The sequence below is a fragment of the Conger conger genome, chromosome 2 (assembly GCF_963514075.1).
Source record: "Conger conger chromosome 2, fConCon1.1, whole genome shotgun sequence".
NCBI lineage: Eukaryota > Metazoa > Chordata > Actinopteri > Anguilliformes > Congridae > Conger > Conger conger.
In genome coordinates, this window is record NC_083761.1 from 2,455,703 (window position 1) to 2,473,202 (window position 17,500).

General features: G+C 51.2%; 1 protein-coding gene across 2 annotated transcripts in view; it reads left to right on the forward strand.

The window, feature by feature from the left end:
* LOC133121592 (UTP--glucose-1-phosphate uridylyltransferase-like) overlaps nucleotides 1–15,986 on the forward strand; it is a 25,917-nt gene extending 9,931 nt beyond the window's left edge. For both annotated transcript variants that reach the window (XM_061230872.1, XM_061230870.1), the window contains exons 4-10: nucleotides 5,275–5,460; nucleotides 8,862–8,995; nucleotides 9,689–9,986; nucleotides 11,709–11,906; nucleotides 13,686–13,928; nucleotides 15,100–15,204; nucleotides 15,428–15,986. In XM_061230872.1, coding sequence (XP_061086856.1) covers nucleotides 5,275–5,460; nucleotides 8,862–8,995; nucleotides 9,689–9,986; nucleotides 11,709–11,906; nucleotides 13,686–13,928; nucleotides 15,100–15,204; nucleotides 15,428–15,535 — 1,272 coding nt within the window. In that variant the 3' untranslated portion in view covers nucleotides 15,536–15,986. The remainder of the gene's footprint in view (nucleotides 1–5,274; nucleotides 5,461–8,861; nucleotides 8,996–9,688; nucleotides 9,987–11,708; nucleotides 11,907–13,685; nucleotides 13,929–15,099; nucleotides 15,205–15,427) is intronic.
* The last annotated feature ends 1,514 nt before the right edge of the window (nucleotides 15,987–17,500 follow it).

The window sequence follows — 17,500 nt, forward strand, 5'->3', positions numbered from 1 at the left end:
AAATGTTATTGCTTTCTTTGGAAAAAAAGTATGCATATAGAATTTTTCATAGGATCATTGCACTTCGTTGTACGTCGCTCTGGATAAGAGCGTCTGCTAAATGCCACGTAATGTAATGTAAAATCATTAAAAATAATATTCAGGTCTTCTCGAGGTCCATAGAAACTAAAGAACATTCTGGAACCGTTTTCCAAGGTCTGTGGACTTCAGCCACCCTCTCTCAATATTTAACGCCCCCAAACATCCGCGGTATGCTCCAAATCAGACTGCACTTTATTGACATCTGTGTTTGGTAACGCTCGGAGCAACCAGCCAAACACTCGGACAAACACGCTATATATACAAGCGTCACTTGACTTCTGTGAGAACATACCGTGGATGTATACATTACCGTACACTCACCGAGCACTTTATTAGGAACATTTACTCTATTACACCTACTTATGCATGCAATTATCTAATCAGCCAACCAAGCTAATTGGCTTTGACCGTGGAATGATTGTTGCTGGCAGACAGGGTGGTTTGAGTATCTCAGAAACTGCTGATCTCCAGGGATTTTCACGCACAAATAGCCTCTAGAGTTTGCAGAGAATGGTGCGAGTGAGCAGCAGTTCTGCAACAGAAAGGTCTCGTTAATGAGAGACGGCCGAGGAGAAGGGTCAGACTGGTCAAAGCTTAACAGTCACGCAAATGACCACACATTACAGTGGATAGGCTATAGCAGTAGAAGAAATAATAAGTCTAATGTCTAATAACGTGCTCAGTGAGTGTATATATATAGCTGAAGGTCACAGCACACACAGTTGTAGGATGGAGTGAGTGGTTGTGGGCCTCATAGTCTCATAGCTAATGTATGCTGACATAGGTGGGTACAGGCCGGGGGCACACAAAATCTAGAATTTTATTTCTCCATATATGGCATCGGAGTCGGTCGACCAAGTATGTGCCGCATCTTGCTGACGCACACAAAATTAATTCAGTGTATGAGCCTGATTCTGATTCACATGCACACATACGCACGCATGCACGCACACACACACACACACACACACACACACACATATACACGCACACACACACACACACACACATATACACACACATATACACGCACGCACACACACACACACACACACACATATACACGCACGCACGCACGCACGCACGCACGCACGCACGCACGCACGCACACACGCACGCACACACACACACACACACACATAAACACAACACACACACGCGCACTCATGTGCACACGCGCATGCACACACACCGCTTTCCAAAGCAGTTTAATTCCCTCTGATGAAATCTTTTTTTTTTCTTGTGGGTGTTTTAACCTCAGAATAAAACCTATAAAGGTTAAATTCACATTGATTTTTGCTTTACGATAAAATCAATCTGTTGTATATATCCACCCCCACATCTACCCCCTGTACACAGGTGCGCACGCACACACACACACACACACACACACACACATACACACATTCACACATATATACGCACGTGCACGCGCACACACACACATACACACACGTGCATGCGCATACATACACACACACACACACAAACGCACACATGCACACACACACACACACATACACACACACACACACACACATATGCACACACATACACATACACATACACACACACACAGGACAGGGTCAGGGCATTATTTCTGGAGGGGGTGTGGCCTGGGCAAGACTGACCGGTACAGAATGCAACAACTTCAGCAATGTACCAACCCCTCCCCTAGCAATACAGCAACCCCCCCGGAGCAATACACTAACACCCTCCCAGCAATGTACCAACCCCCTGCAGCAATACAGCAGCCCCCCCCCCAGCAGTACCCCAACACCCTCCCAGCAATGTAACAACTCCCCCAGCAATACAGCAACCCCCCCCCCCCCCCCCCCCCCAGCAATACCCCAATACCCTCCCAGCAATGTACGAAAGCCCCGGCAGCAATACAGCGACCCCCTCCTGTATGTGACCTTCAGAAGTGCACCTCTGATTCAGTTGCGTAACAGAATGTGTTTTCTCCTCACGTTGTGGGACTCCATCACGCTGATGAGGGCATTGGCAGCTCCTCTCTGCAGATTAAACGCAGAGCTGTTTAACCTTCCCCCTCACGCCCAACAGCAGGCGGTCTCCTGGCCTGGGCCTGTTCAGCTCTGATGGATGAATTTAGGCATTTGTCGATGATCATTTTTTTTAAAGCCGTGTTGCAAAACGGAAATTAAGAGCAGCACTAGCTTCTGCAAAGTGACGCAAACTTCAGTGGAACTGATCTTTCTGGGGGGGGGCAGGGGGGGGGTGGGGGGGGGGGGGGGAGTCGATTCGACGGAAGTTAAGTGAGGAGGGGCAGAGATTACAACGTGAAATTCAATACGACACAAAAGCACATTCAATACAATCTCGAGTAAAACAGCTGCTGGCCTCAGTTTTTAACTGGGATGCAGTGATCCAGTTTTAATATCTTCCTGGAGCTGGTTCCAGGACCGTCGAGAGTAAGAACGGATCTTCCTGGATTCTGCGGACGGGCGAGGGGCAGTGGAACGTGGCAGGTCCCGGGGGCGGAGGTCGCAGGAACTCGTTTTCCGATTAAAGAGGCTGTTTAAACGGCCGTAGCGTTAGCATTAGCGTACGGCCGTAGGCGAGTCCTGGCGAGCTTCTGTTTCTCCGTTTCTCCGTTTCTCAGTTTTGTGTCTCGGGGGGGCTCTGTGGGCGAGGTCCGAACTCGACTTAAACATCTGTGCACAGCAGGATCCCCCCCCCCCCGCGCCCCCCCAGAAAGATCAGTTCCACTGAAGTTTGCGTCACATTGCAGAAGCTAGTGCTGCTCTTAACTTCCGTTTTGCAACACGGCTTTAAAAAAAATGATCATCGACAAAAGCCTAAATTCATCCATCAGAGCTGAACAGGCCCGGGCCCAGGAGACCGCCCTTTAACTCTGACAGCGGGTCTGTCTGCCTGCGCACAACACCCGGGGCTACTGGGTCCGGACTGGCTTCTCGTTACACCATCTAATTTACTCTCCCCAGTGCCCTGAGCTCAGTTTGAGAGCGTTTGGAGATTATAAAGCAGTGGAACATTGGTCCCAAGCACGGGACGATCCCCCTGGAGAATTGTGGGGTTAAGGGCATTGCTCAGGGGCCCAACGGCTGTACTGATCTTATTGTGGCTACACTGGGGCTTGAACCACCGACCTCCTGGGTCCCAGTCATGTAACTTAGACGCTAGGGCGACTCAGGCAGTAAGAGCAGTCATACGACAGTCGGAGGGTTGCCGGTTCAATCCCCCGCCCTGGGTGTGCGTAGTGTCCCTGAGCAAGACACCTAACCCCCAAATGCTCCTGACGAGCTGGTCGGTGCCTTGCATACTAGCCAATCGCTGTTGGTGTGTGTGTGTGTGTGTGTGTGTGTGTGTGAGAGAGAGAGAGAGAATGAGAGAATGAGAAGCATCAATTGTACAGCACTTTGGATAAAGGCACTTTATAAATGCCAACCATTTACCATGTGCTAGGCTACAGGCTCCCAGCCCATTAGCATATTAGCAGTAGTGGTCCTGTAGGGTGCAGGCAGGGGATCCACAGGCAGGAAAGGCATCCCCCCACCCCACCCCACCCCAGCCCCCGACCCTACCCCAGGGACCTGGACTCAGTATCTTTCTGTTTGGACAGCTGTGCTACAGGCTGCACAGTCATTGTCTCATTGCGCAACCTGGGCCAGATGCCAGATCTCTGGAGCAAACCCTCCTGTCTCTGACAGCAGCAGCACAATGTCCTCGGTGAACTCAGCGGCACACGTCCCGCGGCTCAGCTGCAGTTATCTCTCGCCTCGCGGAACGGGGCCAAAATGTCCACATTAAGCCTAAAACCCCTCCACAGGATATAAGTGTGGCCTTTCAGGCCTGCTGAAACGCCACTGGGCTGTGTTGTTCCGTGCTGCTCTACGCCGTGCGGTGTGTTTGGCCTGTGGGCGCGTGAGGGGGTGTGTGGAGGTGGCTCCTACGGGAGGTTTGGGAGAGAGAGAGAGAGAGGGGGAGAGGGACAGAGAAGAGGAAAGGAGAGGGAGAGAGGGAGAGGGAGAGGAGAGGGAGAGGAGAGGGAGAAGGACAGGGAGAGAGACAGAGGGGGAGAGAGAGGAGAAGGGGAGAGGGAGAGAGAAAGGGGGAGAGGAGAGGGAGAGGGAGAGAGAGAGAGAGGGGGAGAGGGACAGAGAAGAGGAAAGGAGAGGGAGAGGGAGAGAGAAAGGAGAGGGAGAAGGACAGGGAGAGGAGAGGGGGAGAGAGAGAGAGACGGGGGGGAGAGAGATTAGAAGGGGAGAGGGAGAGGGAGAGGGAGAGGGAGAGAGAGAGAGAGAGAGAGAGAGAGAGGGAGAGGGAGAGGGAGAGGGAGAGGGAGAGGGAGAGGGAGAGGGAGAGGAGAGGAGTCTCATATTAATTACCTGGGTCGAGGGCCGGAGGAACTAGTGGTGAATCCGGTGACATCACCGTTGGGTTAGACGCGGTTTGTTCGGGCGGCGCTTTTTTGCGCTCTCCTGTTCCCTGCAGAACGTTCCGGTGTCGGGTAACGGGAGTTCTGCGGGGCGCTGCGCCTCTATTCTATTCTCAGCTCACCTCTCCGTCTCCTTCAGCCTGGGGGGGGGGGGGGTACTCTACACCCAGTCCCGTCTGCGACAGGGCCCGGCTCAAACCCAGCCCCCTGCTACACCAACTGCGTCATCCAATCAGCATGTTCCTCCCTGAAGCCCAATCTGTCACTCCAGGCTTTGTGCCCCCTAAACCAGGGGGGCGGGCACAACTGCGGTCGTGGAGGGCCGCTCTTGTGCTGGCTTTTGTTCCAACCGATTACCTGAGTTTTAGTCACAGTTCTGACAGCTCTATGAACTATGCTGGTTCAATCCTGTACTTGAGCTCAGTAAAATCTTTCGGGTACACTTGCAGTCTGTGGGTGTAGCTGGTGCTTAAGACCAATGTCAGATGACGATGTGAGCTCAAGCTCATTAAATAATTAAGAGCGGAAGTTGGCACAAAAGAAAAACCTGAAACGGATCAAGCCCTTGGTTGTGCATCTCCACTCTACAGCCTGGTCAGAAAATAAGAGAATTTAGCTTGAGGCAAGAGTGCGTCTCCAGGGCTGAACTGTTGCCTGTTACACCCCACTAGAGATGGAAAATCGAGGTTCAGGGAGTAAAAGTCCCGGTGCGGACGGTGTTGTGTGTAGCTGCTCTGACCCCTGACCCCTGACCCCTGACCCCTGACCCCCAGATCCAGCCCTATGAGAAGATCAAGGCGCGGGGCCTCCCGGGCAGCGTGACGGAGAGCCTGAACCGGCTGGTGGTGGTGAAGCTGAACGGGGGCCTGGGGACCAGCATGGGCTGCAAGGGCCCCAAGAGCCTGATCAGCGTCCGCAACGAGAACACCTTCCTGGACCTGACCGTGCAGCAGATAGAGGTACGTCCACAGCCACAACACCTTCCTGGACCTGACCATCCACAGCCACAACACCTTCCTGGACCTCACCGTGCAGCAGATAGAGGTATGTCCACAGCCACAACACCTTCCTGGACCTGACCATCCACAGCCACAACACCTTCCTGGACCTGACCGTGCAGCAGATAGAGGTACGTCCACAGCCACAACACCTTCCTGGACCTCACCGTGCAGCAGATAGAGGTACGTCCACAGCCACAACACCTTCCTGGACCTCACCATCCACAGCCACAACACCTTCCTGGACCTGACCATCCACAGCCACAACACCTTCCTGGACCTCACCGTGCAGCAGATAGAGGTACGTCCACAGCCACAACACCTTCCTGGACCTGACCATCCACAGCCACAGCACCTTCCTGGACCTCACCGTGCAGCAGATAGAGGTACGTCCACAGCCACAACACCTTCCTGGACCTGACCATCCACAGCCACAACACCTTCCTGGACCTCACCGTGCAGCAGATAGAGGTACGTCCACAGCCACAACACCTTCCAGGACCTCACCGTGCAGCAGATAGAGGTACGTCCACAGCCACAACACCTTCCTGGACCTGACCATCCACAGCCACAACACCTTCCTGGACCTCACCGTGCAGCAGATAGAGGTACGTCCACAGCCACAACACCTTCCTGGACCTGACCATCCACAGCCACAACACCTTCCTGGACCTCACCGTGCAGCAGATAGAGGTACGTCCACAGCCACAACACCTTCCTGGACCTGACCATCCACAGCCACAACACCTTCCTGGACCTCACCGTGCAGCAGATAGAGGTACGTCCACAGCCACAACACCTTCCTGGACCTGACCGTGCAGCAGATAGAGGTACGTCCACAGCCACAACACCTTCCTGGACCTGACCATCCACAGCCACAACACCTTCCTGGACCTCACCGTGCAGCAGATAGAGGTACGTCCACAGCCACAACACCTTCCTGGACCTGACCATCCACAGCCACAACACCTTCCTGGACCTCACCGTGCAGCAGATAGAGGTATGTCCACAGCCACAACACCTTCCTGGACCTCACTGTGCAGCAGATAGAGGTACACCCACAGCCACAACACCTTCCTGGACCTCACCGTGCAGCAGATAGAGGTACGTCCACAGCCACAACACCTTCCTGGACCTGACCATCCACAGCCACAACACCTTCCTGGACCTTACCGTGCAGCAGATAGAGGTATGTCCACAGCCACAACACCTTCCTGGACCTGACCATCCACAGCCACAACACCTTCCTGGACCTCACCGTGCAGCAGATAGAGGTACGTCCACAGCCACAACACCTTCCTGGACCTCACCGTGCAGCAGATAGAGGTACGTCCACAGCCACAACACCTTCCTGGACCTCACCGTGCAGCAGATAGAGGTACGTCCACAGCCACAACACCTTCCTGGACCTCACCGTGCAGCAGATAGAGGTACGCCCACAGCCACAACAGACCGACAGTCTGGTGGAAGCTAGGAATGCGATGTTAAAGTTTGTGACCATTCAGAAGTCATTACAGTACAATCCCATGTGAACAAAATTGTATACTCTGCATACTTTAAATAAAATGTCATTATATTTCCAAGTATTCTGAGAGCGAGAGAGAGTGACACTGCCTCAGGTCTCCATGGCGACAGAGAAACCAAACTCCGGTCCCATTAGATATAAAACCACAAAACCACAGTACATCAGCCTCGATTTTACTCATGTTTTATTGGCTGGTGTCCAGAAACATGGTTTCACTCATCTTTCACAATGTCGACAGGCAGAAGTCTCCACAGCAGGTTTTTATGACTTATTATTATTTAGTATTTTATGACTGTCCCACTGAAAGGGTAGTTTGGGACCCGGGTTCTATAGAGCTGCTATGGTTACTCCTCTATGCGGGGGTTATCTCAGTGCTCTGGGACTTGTGTGTTCTCTACACACACGACTAGGGCTGCATGACGCATCTGATCAGTTTTTTAAGCAGAATGAGGATGACGGCTACCATGGAGCATATAGGCGATCTTCCATCTTTAATAATACATAATGTGATCGTAACCAACCAAACGTGGAGGCTGTGTGAAATAATTCAGTGGAAAAAAAACATCTGTAATATCTATTGGGTGTTGGGTTTTTTTTGTCTGATAAAGACAGCCACTAAGCTGCAAGGCCTTGCTACTGATTGGCTGTCTTATCAGCACCCAATAGATATCAGTGACATTTTTTTTTTTTTTTTTTGCTTTTCCCCGGAAGCATTTAGCGGCAACTGTAGACTGGAACACTTCACTCTGCTGAAAGCCGGTGTGTTAGTTTAGGCATTTGAAGTTTATCAGGGGCTGTAAATTCCCACGGTGGAGACCTGAAACACTCCTAATATAGGTGTGGTTCCTTGGCTTTTTACCTGTTAGATACGGCCCTGCATTCAACTCCGAAATGGCCCCCTGTTTGCTAGAAAAATAAACTTAAGTTTGCTTTCTTTCTTTCTTTTTTCTGCAGCTGATAGCAGTACTAGGATGTGTCCGTCGTGAAACAGGCTAGGTTATGACATCACGAGTTGGTTGGGCAGGGCGGCTTGAGCTATTCCTACTCGTATATCGCTGGCTTCCTGTGCGCTGAGCGATGAACCGTGAAGGAGGAGGAAATGACAAAAAGAGAACCCAAGGACGGTGCCTTTTGTATAGCCCCGGGGATGTTGCGATGGGTATTACAAAAACAAAACGTATAAATTTCACAAACCACTTCTGACACAGGTCACAGCTGCACTGCCCTGCTGGCCGGCAGTTCTTGAATGGCGGGATAAAGGTGGATCGATTTCTCATTTGAATGCAGGGCCAAGTATTATCTGTGGTGGAAAGCGAATGAAGCGGGGAGTCACATTACAGAGAGCACCTCTTCCTCTTTGACGGAGCATTCCGGAAGAACACATCTCACAGATCTGTTCTGTGGGTTTGTTCACTTCCTGTGTAACACATTATTTGAAGGTTCCCACATCAGGGCTACGTAGCTCCTTCATAAGCACTTTGAATGGTACATTCAAAAGCACTACATAAGCATCCATAAGTGTTAGCGTTAGCTGCTGATAAGAGCCATTGTTAGCGTTAGCTGAAGATGGAAGCCGGCATTAGCTGCTGAAAGCCGGTGTTAGCGTTAGCTGCTGATGGCAGCCTGTGTTAGTGTTAGCAGATGATGAAAACCGGTGTTAGCATTAGCTGATGATGGAAGCCGGTGTTAGCTTTAGCTGCTGATGAAAAGCCGGTGTTAGCGTTAGCCTGTGCCCGACGGACACATCCTAGTACTGCTATCAGCTGCAGAAACAAGAAAGAAAGAAAGAGGCCTGGTTGCCGAGGCCCTCTCTCTAAGCTCCTGCTTGCTCCCGCAGCACTTGAATAAGACCTACAACGCCGACGTGCCGCTGGTCCTCATGAACTCCTTCAACACGGACGAGGACACCAAGAAGATCCTGCAGAAGTACGCCCACCACCGCGTGAAGATCCATACCTTCAACCAGAGCAGGTACTGACCATGTACTGACCATATCCACACTACTGACCACATCTACACCACACCTTTAACCAGAGCAGGTACTGACCATGTCTACACTACTGACCATGTACTGACCACATCCACACTACTGACCATTTCTATACCACACCTTCAACCAGAGCAGGTACTGACCACGTACTGACCATGTCTACACTACACATTCAACCAGAGCAAGTACTGACCATGTACTGACCATGTCTTCACCACGTCCACACCACACCTTCAACCAGAGCAGGTACTGACCACGTCCACACTACACATCCAACCAGAGCATGTACTGACCATGTACTGACCACTTCCACACCACACCTTCAACCAGAACGGGTACTGACCATGTACTGACCACATCTACACCACATCTTCAACCAGAGCAGGTACTGACCATGTACTGACCACGTCTCAACCAGAGCAGGTATTGACTGCGTAAGGACCATACTGACTACAAAGAGAGTAGGTACTGACCAGTTACTGACCGGTCGCATCTAGCCCATACTGGTACTGATCACGTCCATTGGTACTGACCCCAAACAGTGGGTACTTGGCCTGTTCGGCTTCCAACTGTCTCCCTCTATCCCACTCTGCTGCTTTCTTTTGGTCTCACTCTTCCTCTCTTCCTGTCTTTCTCACGCTCTCCCCCTCTCTCTCCCCCCTTCTCTCTCCCAGGTACCCGAGGATCAATAAGGAGTCCCTCCTGCCCGTGGCGAAGGACCTGACCTCGTCGGGGGAGAACGGGGAGACGTGGTACCCGCCGGGCCACGGAGACATCTACGCCAGCTTCCACAACTCGGGCCTGCTGGAACAGCTGATCGCCGAGGGCAAGGAGTACATCTTCGTCTCCAACATCGACAACCTGGGCGCCACCGTGGACCTGCACATCCTCAACCACCTCATGAGCCAGCCCAACGGCAAGCGCTGCGAGTTCATCATGGAGGTCACCGACAAGACCCGGGCCGACGTCAAGGTGCGCCCGCGCCGCCACGCGCCCTGAAAAACAGGGTTCCGCTGGGAACCCTGCGATTCTGCTGGGAACCCTGCGATTCTGCTGGGAACCCTGCGATTCTGCTGGGAACCCTGCGATTCTGCTGGGAACCCTGCGATTCTGCTGGGAACCCTGCGATTCTGCTGGGAACCATGCGATTCTGCTGGGAACCCTGTGATTCTGCTGGGAACCCTGCGATTCCGCTGGGAACCCTGCGATTCCACAGCAGAACCCTGTGATTCCACAGCAGAACCCTGTCTGGGTAAAGGGTTCTTTCTCTGGGAGCGTTCAGGCTTGAGAGCTATGGCCAGAGGGTTCCATACAGAACTAAAAAGGGTTCCCCCTTAGGGAATCGAGCCAAAGAACCCTTTCAGAACCCTTTTTCCCCCCCATAGAGTATCCCCCCGCTGTCCGTCCCCCTGTCCCGTCCCTGATGCAGAAGGAGTAGGCGGCGCCAGGATTCAGATATGATGCTTGTGACGTGGTTGTAGACTTCATGACTGTGAAGAGGACTCGCACACTACTTATGCAGTCCGGGAAACAAATCACATGATTTCACTGGGCCATGTGACATCTTAGAAGCGGGACCTTTTCCCGCGCTCTAAATCTCTTGTCTGCAAGAGCTATAACAACAGCGATAATGATGTTAACTTCCACACTGATGAACGATACCGTTCTGTGAGTAGTCTCTTGTCTGGGTGATCTGCCATTTTGAGAGTGACACCTTGTAAACTCAGACTCATTTTGATTGATGGTCAGTGTTTTATCACTCATGCAGCTGGAAAAACAATCTCTCTGAAAGTGATCATGATGATATCGTTCATCACTGTCGTCGTCATTATAATTGCGGTGTGCGCCATCCTCTTGAGTCTTGAGACCATCAATTAAAACGACATATTAATAGTTATCCTTATAGTTATCGTTCCTAGTGTGGACCGGCCTTTACCAGTGTGTCTGTGGCCTTGAATTAGGACAGAAACGCTGAGTCATGGCCTCCTCGCTGTGTGCAGAGTGTACACGCTGTCCGCTACGGGCTGAATGATTGCGTTCGGGGTCGAATCGGAGCAGCAATCGGATGCTCTGGGATTCATGAATATTTCATGCGGGGCCTTTGTGGAGCGGATGGAACGTGCCGGAACAGTCCGGTCAAGTGAAATTTATTTATTCATAAAGCATGTTTAAACACAATCAGAAGTTGACCAAAGTGCTCTACAGAGAAGAAGTAAAAGTTAAAAATGACATCATACCAAAAACAGAGACGACAAAAGACGAGGAGAAGAAAGCTTAGTCTCAAAAGGCCAGAGAAAAAAGGTGGGTCTTTAGGTCCGGTTAAAATGTTTGAGTAGTACATGAAGAGACAGAGAGTTCCACTGCTTCAGGGCAGCCACTGAGAAGCTTGATCACCTTTCAGTTTAACCCGCAAACATGGAACTGACAGCGTATGTGTGTGTGTGTGTAATCTGTGTGTGTGTGTGTGTGTGTGTTTGTGATCCTTGGGTGTAATCGTAGTGTGTAAACCGTGTGTGTGTGTGTGTGTGTGTGTGTGTGTGATCCTTGTGTGTAACCGTAGTGTGTAAACCGTGTGTGTGTGTGTGTGTGTGAGCCCTGTGTGTAATCGTAGTGTGTAAACTGTGTGTGTGTGTGTGTGTGTGAGCCCTGTGTGTAATCGTAGTGTGTAAACTGTGTGTGTGTGTGTGCGTGCAGGGCGGGACTCTGACGGAGTACGATGGGAAGCTGAGGCTCCTGGAGATCGCCCAGGTGCCCAAGGCCCACGTGGACGAGTTCAAGTCCGTCACCAAGTTCAAGATCTTCAACACCAACAACCTGTGGATCTCCCTGCCCGCCATCAAGCGCCTGCAAGAGGGCAGCGGCATCGACATGGAGATCATCGTCAACCCCAAGGTGAGGGGGGATCGCTGTAACCGTGACTACTGTACCCATGGTTACTCTAGCCATGGTCAACATTACCACAATCGCTGACTACTGTAACCACGGTCACCATAGCCATGGTCAACATTTCTCCAATCGCTGTAAGCATAATCACTGTAACCGTGACTACTGTAACCACAGTCACTATAGCCATGGTGAACAACATCCCAATCGCTGTAACCATAATTACTGTAGCCATAACTACTGTAACCACAGTAACTATAGCCGTGGTCAAATTTGCCCCAATCGCTGTAACAATTACTGTAACCATAATTACTGTAGCCATAACTACTGTACCCACGGTCACCGTAGCCGTGGTCAACATTGCCCCAGTCGCTGTAACCACGACCACTAAAGCTGTATTTCACAGTGAGTCGCTCCAAACTCTGAACTGTCCAGAGTACAGTGGGGAGGGAGGACCACCACACATTACCTGCTGAGGACTCCAGTGAACCCAGAGCCCAGTGGCTGAGGGCCAAAGGGCCAGAGGGCCAGAGAGCTGAACCGTGTGTGTACCTGCGTTGTGTCCCTTGGGCGATCCGCAGGGTTTGGGAGCTGGGGGCGGTGGGGGGGGGGGGACACGTGGACGTCAGCGAGCCGGTTTTACTCCTGGGTTTCAGAGATAAGGCTGCACCCCCAGCTCTGCCTGTTTTAGGGAGGGCCCTCAGTGTGTGTGTGTGGGGGGGGGGGTTATAATACTGTGCGTTTCAGGTGACTGAAACCGAAACGCATCACAGCAAAATGAGATTCCTCTCTGAATTCGCTCCAAGGACAGAATCTGACATAGAGGTGGGAGGGAGAAGGGGGGAGTGTTGTTTATTCAGAGGGGGGGTCTATTTATTTAGAGCTACGGAGCGCGCTAACTCCTCCCTCTGTGTGCTGACTGTGCGCTCGTCCTGTTTGCGCTGTCCTCCCGGGACTGTTTATTCTTCCCATTCATTTTCCCTGGAATCATAAACACGGCGTGCGGATCCAGAGCATTCCTCATTTTCCCAGACAGCGTCTGAGATGAGCTGAGCTGGGTTAGAGACACGCTGGAGCCTGCAGGTCAGCGTGAGGGCCGCATACGTCCCGTATACCTGCCAATCCTTATAGCTGTCCTCTCATTCCTGAGAGTATCTATGGTTACAGGCCCTCTCATTCCTGAAAGTATCTATGGTAACTGTGCGCTGTTCGTGGTAGTATCTATGGTAACAGCCCTTCTCATTCCTGAGAGTATCTATGGTAACAGCCTCTCTCATTCCTGAGAGTATCTATGGTAACAGCCCCTCTCATTCCTGAGAGTATCTATGGTAACAGCCCCTCTCATTCCTGAGAGTATCTATGGTAACAGCCTCTCTCATTCCTGAGAGTATCTATGGTAACAGCCTCTCTCATTCCTGAGAGTATCTATGGTAACAGCCCCTCTCATTCCTGAGAGTATCTATGGTAACAGCCCCTCTCATTCCTGAGAGTATCTATGGTAACATCCCCGCTCATTCCTGAGAGTATCTATGGTAACATCCCTGCTCATTCCTGAGTATCTATGGTAACAGCTGAGAGAATCTATGTTAAGAGCTGAGATTATCTATGGTAGTGGCTGTGAGTATCCACGGTAACAGCTGAGAGTATCTATGTTAAGAGCTGAGACCATCTATGGTAACAGCTGAGAGTATGTATGTTAAGAGCTGAGAGTATCTATGGTAGTGGCTGTGAGTATCCACGGTAACAGCGGCGAGTATCTATGGTAACAGCGCGTCCCCCCCGCCGCAGACGCTGGACGGCGGCCTGAACGTGCTGCAGCTGGAGACGGCGGTCGGCGCGGCGATAAAGAGCTTCGACCACGCCATGGGCATCAACGTCCCGCGGAGCCGCTTCCTGCCCGTGAAGACCTCCTCCGACCTGCTGCTGGTCATGTCCAACCTCTACAGCCTGGAGGCCGGCTCCCTCACCATGAGCAAGAGGAGGGAGTTCCCCACCACGCCGCACGTCAAGCTGGGCAGCTCCTTCACCAAGGTACGGCGCTCACAGACCTGCTGGCGTGTGCTCGACAAGGCTAACGTGCGCTAACGTTCGCTAAAGTTCGGCAGCGTATTCAAACTTCTGTTTGCCATGAAGATTACCGAACGTTTGAGAACCGGCTGAAAAGGTCGTTTGTGGCGAACAAAAATGGCAGCTAATGGGGAAAAATTAGTTGTCACCTTTTAAAAAAACATGACAGGTAAGCAGGTAATCAGCATGCTGGCATTGTTAGACCTAAGTCACATCCATTTCTATTAAAAACGTGTTGGAGGCGAACTAAATGGAAAGTTCATTTAAAATCATTCAACAGAATCAGTTTGCTGCAAATATACTTCACTGCGAACGTCTTGACACAACTTGCACACGTCCAACACATTCTTTGCTACTAAATTTATTTTGGCTCAACCACCCATCCCCACCCATCCCCACCCTGCCCCATTTGGCAAGAGGGACTTCCTGGCGCTATTAGAGGGCAGAATATCCATTAGCGCGGTGTTGCACTCGGTTCTCATTCATTTACAGAAGATGCATCGGATTGGACTGCTTTGGCTCGGCTGTAGGAGACGGAGCTTCCGGCGTTAAGGGTACAGAGTTTACAGTCTGCTGCTTCTATAGGATCTGGGTCTGTCTCTCACAGAGTCACTCGGCGTTTGTGCTCCGTGCGATGAGAGAAGCATTAGATCTGGCATCTTACACGTCGGAGGGCAAAGCTCCGAGAGGGAAACCGATTCGTCCTTTGATGAGTAATCCTGGAGCGTGTGGAGAGCTTTGCTGGCAGCGTTTGCTTTCCCCTGGCCAGAGAGCCAGACAGCCAGACCAGGCTAATCAATCGCCACTCTATCGCTCCCCCCAGGCAAAGGAGAGCATATGCACCCTCACGTCACCTAACCCCCTGAGACCCTGTGCCCTGAAACAAGGACATTAAACTGTGGCTTCCCTGAGCCCTGTACTGCATTTCTCTTAACATAAAGGACATTCAATTAAAATAAACATGTGGAGTACGTCCTCCTGGGTCTCGGGGGGTTAATGTGTATTTCCTGAGCGGTGTCGGCAGCGGTGGATGGGGAGTACTCTGGGAAACGGAGTTTGTGTTGTGACGGACTGCGCTGGAGGGAAAGGTGCCCTTCGCCGCGCCCTGTAACGTTGCCGTGGCGACGGTCCGCAGGTGCACGACTTCCTGACGAGGTTCGAGAGCATCCCGGACATGCTGGAGCTGGACCACCTGACCGTGTCCGGGGACGTCACCTTCGGCAAGCAGGTGTCCGTGAAGGTACCGCCCCCACGCCCCCCCCCTCTATATCTGTTGTTTTCTATGGGCATTTAGGTTTATTTTGTGACCATTGTTTGTAAAGACCTAAATAAATTGATAAATGCAGTGAATTGCTATAGCAGATTTTCAGTATGGGATATGATGGACACCATACGCAGCTTTGACAGATTTAACTGGCATTGTGAGGGCAAACGGTTTTCCTCTCTGTGTTCGTCCGCTCCAGGGGACGGTGATCATCATCGCCAATCACGGAGACCGGATCGACATTCCGGCCGGAGCGCTGCTGGAGAACAAGATCGTTTCGGGAAACCTGCGCATCCTGGACCACTGAGGCCTCCAGGGTTAAAAAGAAAACCCCCCCCCAAAAAAACCCCAAAAAACCCCAAAAAAACCAGCGCGATTTGGTCACGCGACTCGGGGGAGAAATAGCTCAAGTGATTATGCACCTTGGACTGTTACACAACCGGGGGGAGTGGGAGAGGGAGAGGGGGAGAGGGAGAGAGGGAGAGCAGTCCAGTCCGACCTTTAGATGTCTGTCCCGTCCACATTACCCTCGTGGCCAGTCACCATCCACACACAAGAAAACAGCAACAACAAAAAAAAACTACATTTCCCACAATTCACTGGCTGAGTGTGTAGTTGTTGAATACTCACAGCTTTAATGGAATGAAACGGCGAACGATCGTCCGGTCAGAGAAGCAATACTGGCGGTCTGAACACTCTGAGCCTGTGTGTGTGTGTGCTTAGTCTCCGGACCTCCAATAAAGTGCAATATTGATCGAGTGGCGCCGTCCTGTTTGTTTGTCTTTTGTTGTCGGGTTGCCATGGGGACGTGACACAAGTGAAAGGGCTCATGGGATTCCGTTCTCAGCTGGGTCACCTCATATCCCGGGTTCACCTGGATTTCACAGGTCTGATGCACCTTTCCAGTGTTTTATTTTAGGTCCCGATATCCAGAATGTGTTTGTGTGGTTTTTAAGTATCATAAACGATCTCTATCCAGTTTGACGTGTCCATTCTCCAGCGCCTCTCATGAGCTTTTCCAAGAACAGGCTGTTTTAGTGACTGTGTCTTTAAGGCTCATTGATATCAATGAACTTCTGTTCTGATTGGCTGGCTAGCTCCAATAAACTGAAGGCCGTCTGTACCGAGGTGGGTCATGCTGAAGGCGGACTTATGAGTGTGTAGTTGTGACATCATAACTTCACGGAAGCCCAATCAGCTCGTTTAAATGCACAGGATTGTGTGCATTTATTTAGGGTCTGTGTGTTTTGATACTTTCACACTGTTTTCATAGCACCTACAAGTCCATTATAATCCACACAGCGAGGGGGAAATGTGGTTGTCCAGAACATGGGGTCGTTAACGTGGCTCAGACCGTGCGGAGCGGGAGGGCGGGCATTAGCAGTAACGTCCCCCCAGGTGGTGGGTAAATACCCCGGCTGTAGCGCTGAGATTCGGTGGCTCTGATCCAGTCCAACTCCCAACTCTTTACACAAAAGCCAGCTTTCACCATGCAGCTTCACTTCAGAGATTTCTCTAGAGTTCACATTTACATATGAAACGCTGCCGAATTGTTAACTAAATCTGAGCATTTTAACAAAATATTGGTGGAGACATCCCCCCCTCATTCTTCCCAGACCAGGTGGCCATTTTGTCCATCTCCTATGACGAGGCGTCACCGTCCAAGTCTGAGTGACGGGAAGCTAACCCTTTATGGAGTGACCTCACGAATCAGTGATTAGTGTTCTCAACTGAACGTTCTGATGCTGATGTCACAGTCACTACTGGCCACTGAAAGCACTGGAGTTCTAGAATACTGACTTAGAACTTTAAGAAGAAAAAAAAGAAAGAAAAAAAACTCTACAAAGGGGTTAATGCAACCAGAAGTTGTTTAATGTTTAAGTTTCGGCAGTGATATTTTTTCACCCCCGTTTCTGCGGGAGCTGAAATGACAGGAAGCAGGTGAGGACTGCAAGGAAAGGAGCAGGAGACATGGCATTACGTCACTTGGTTTCAGGTTTTTATTCAGGAGTTTTATTGAGAAAGTCATTTTTTGGGATACATTTAAAACTCGCAGGCATGCCGACAGATCCCAGGATCTCCTTTCTACAGGTGTGTCCTCCAGAGCAGCACCAAGGGGCCTTTACACACACACATGTACACACACGTACACACACACACTAACACACATACACACACGCACGTACACACACACACTAACACACATACACAGACACACACACACACGTACACACACGCACAGAAACACGCACGCACGTACGCACGTACGCAC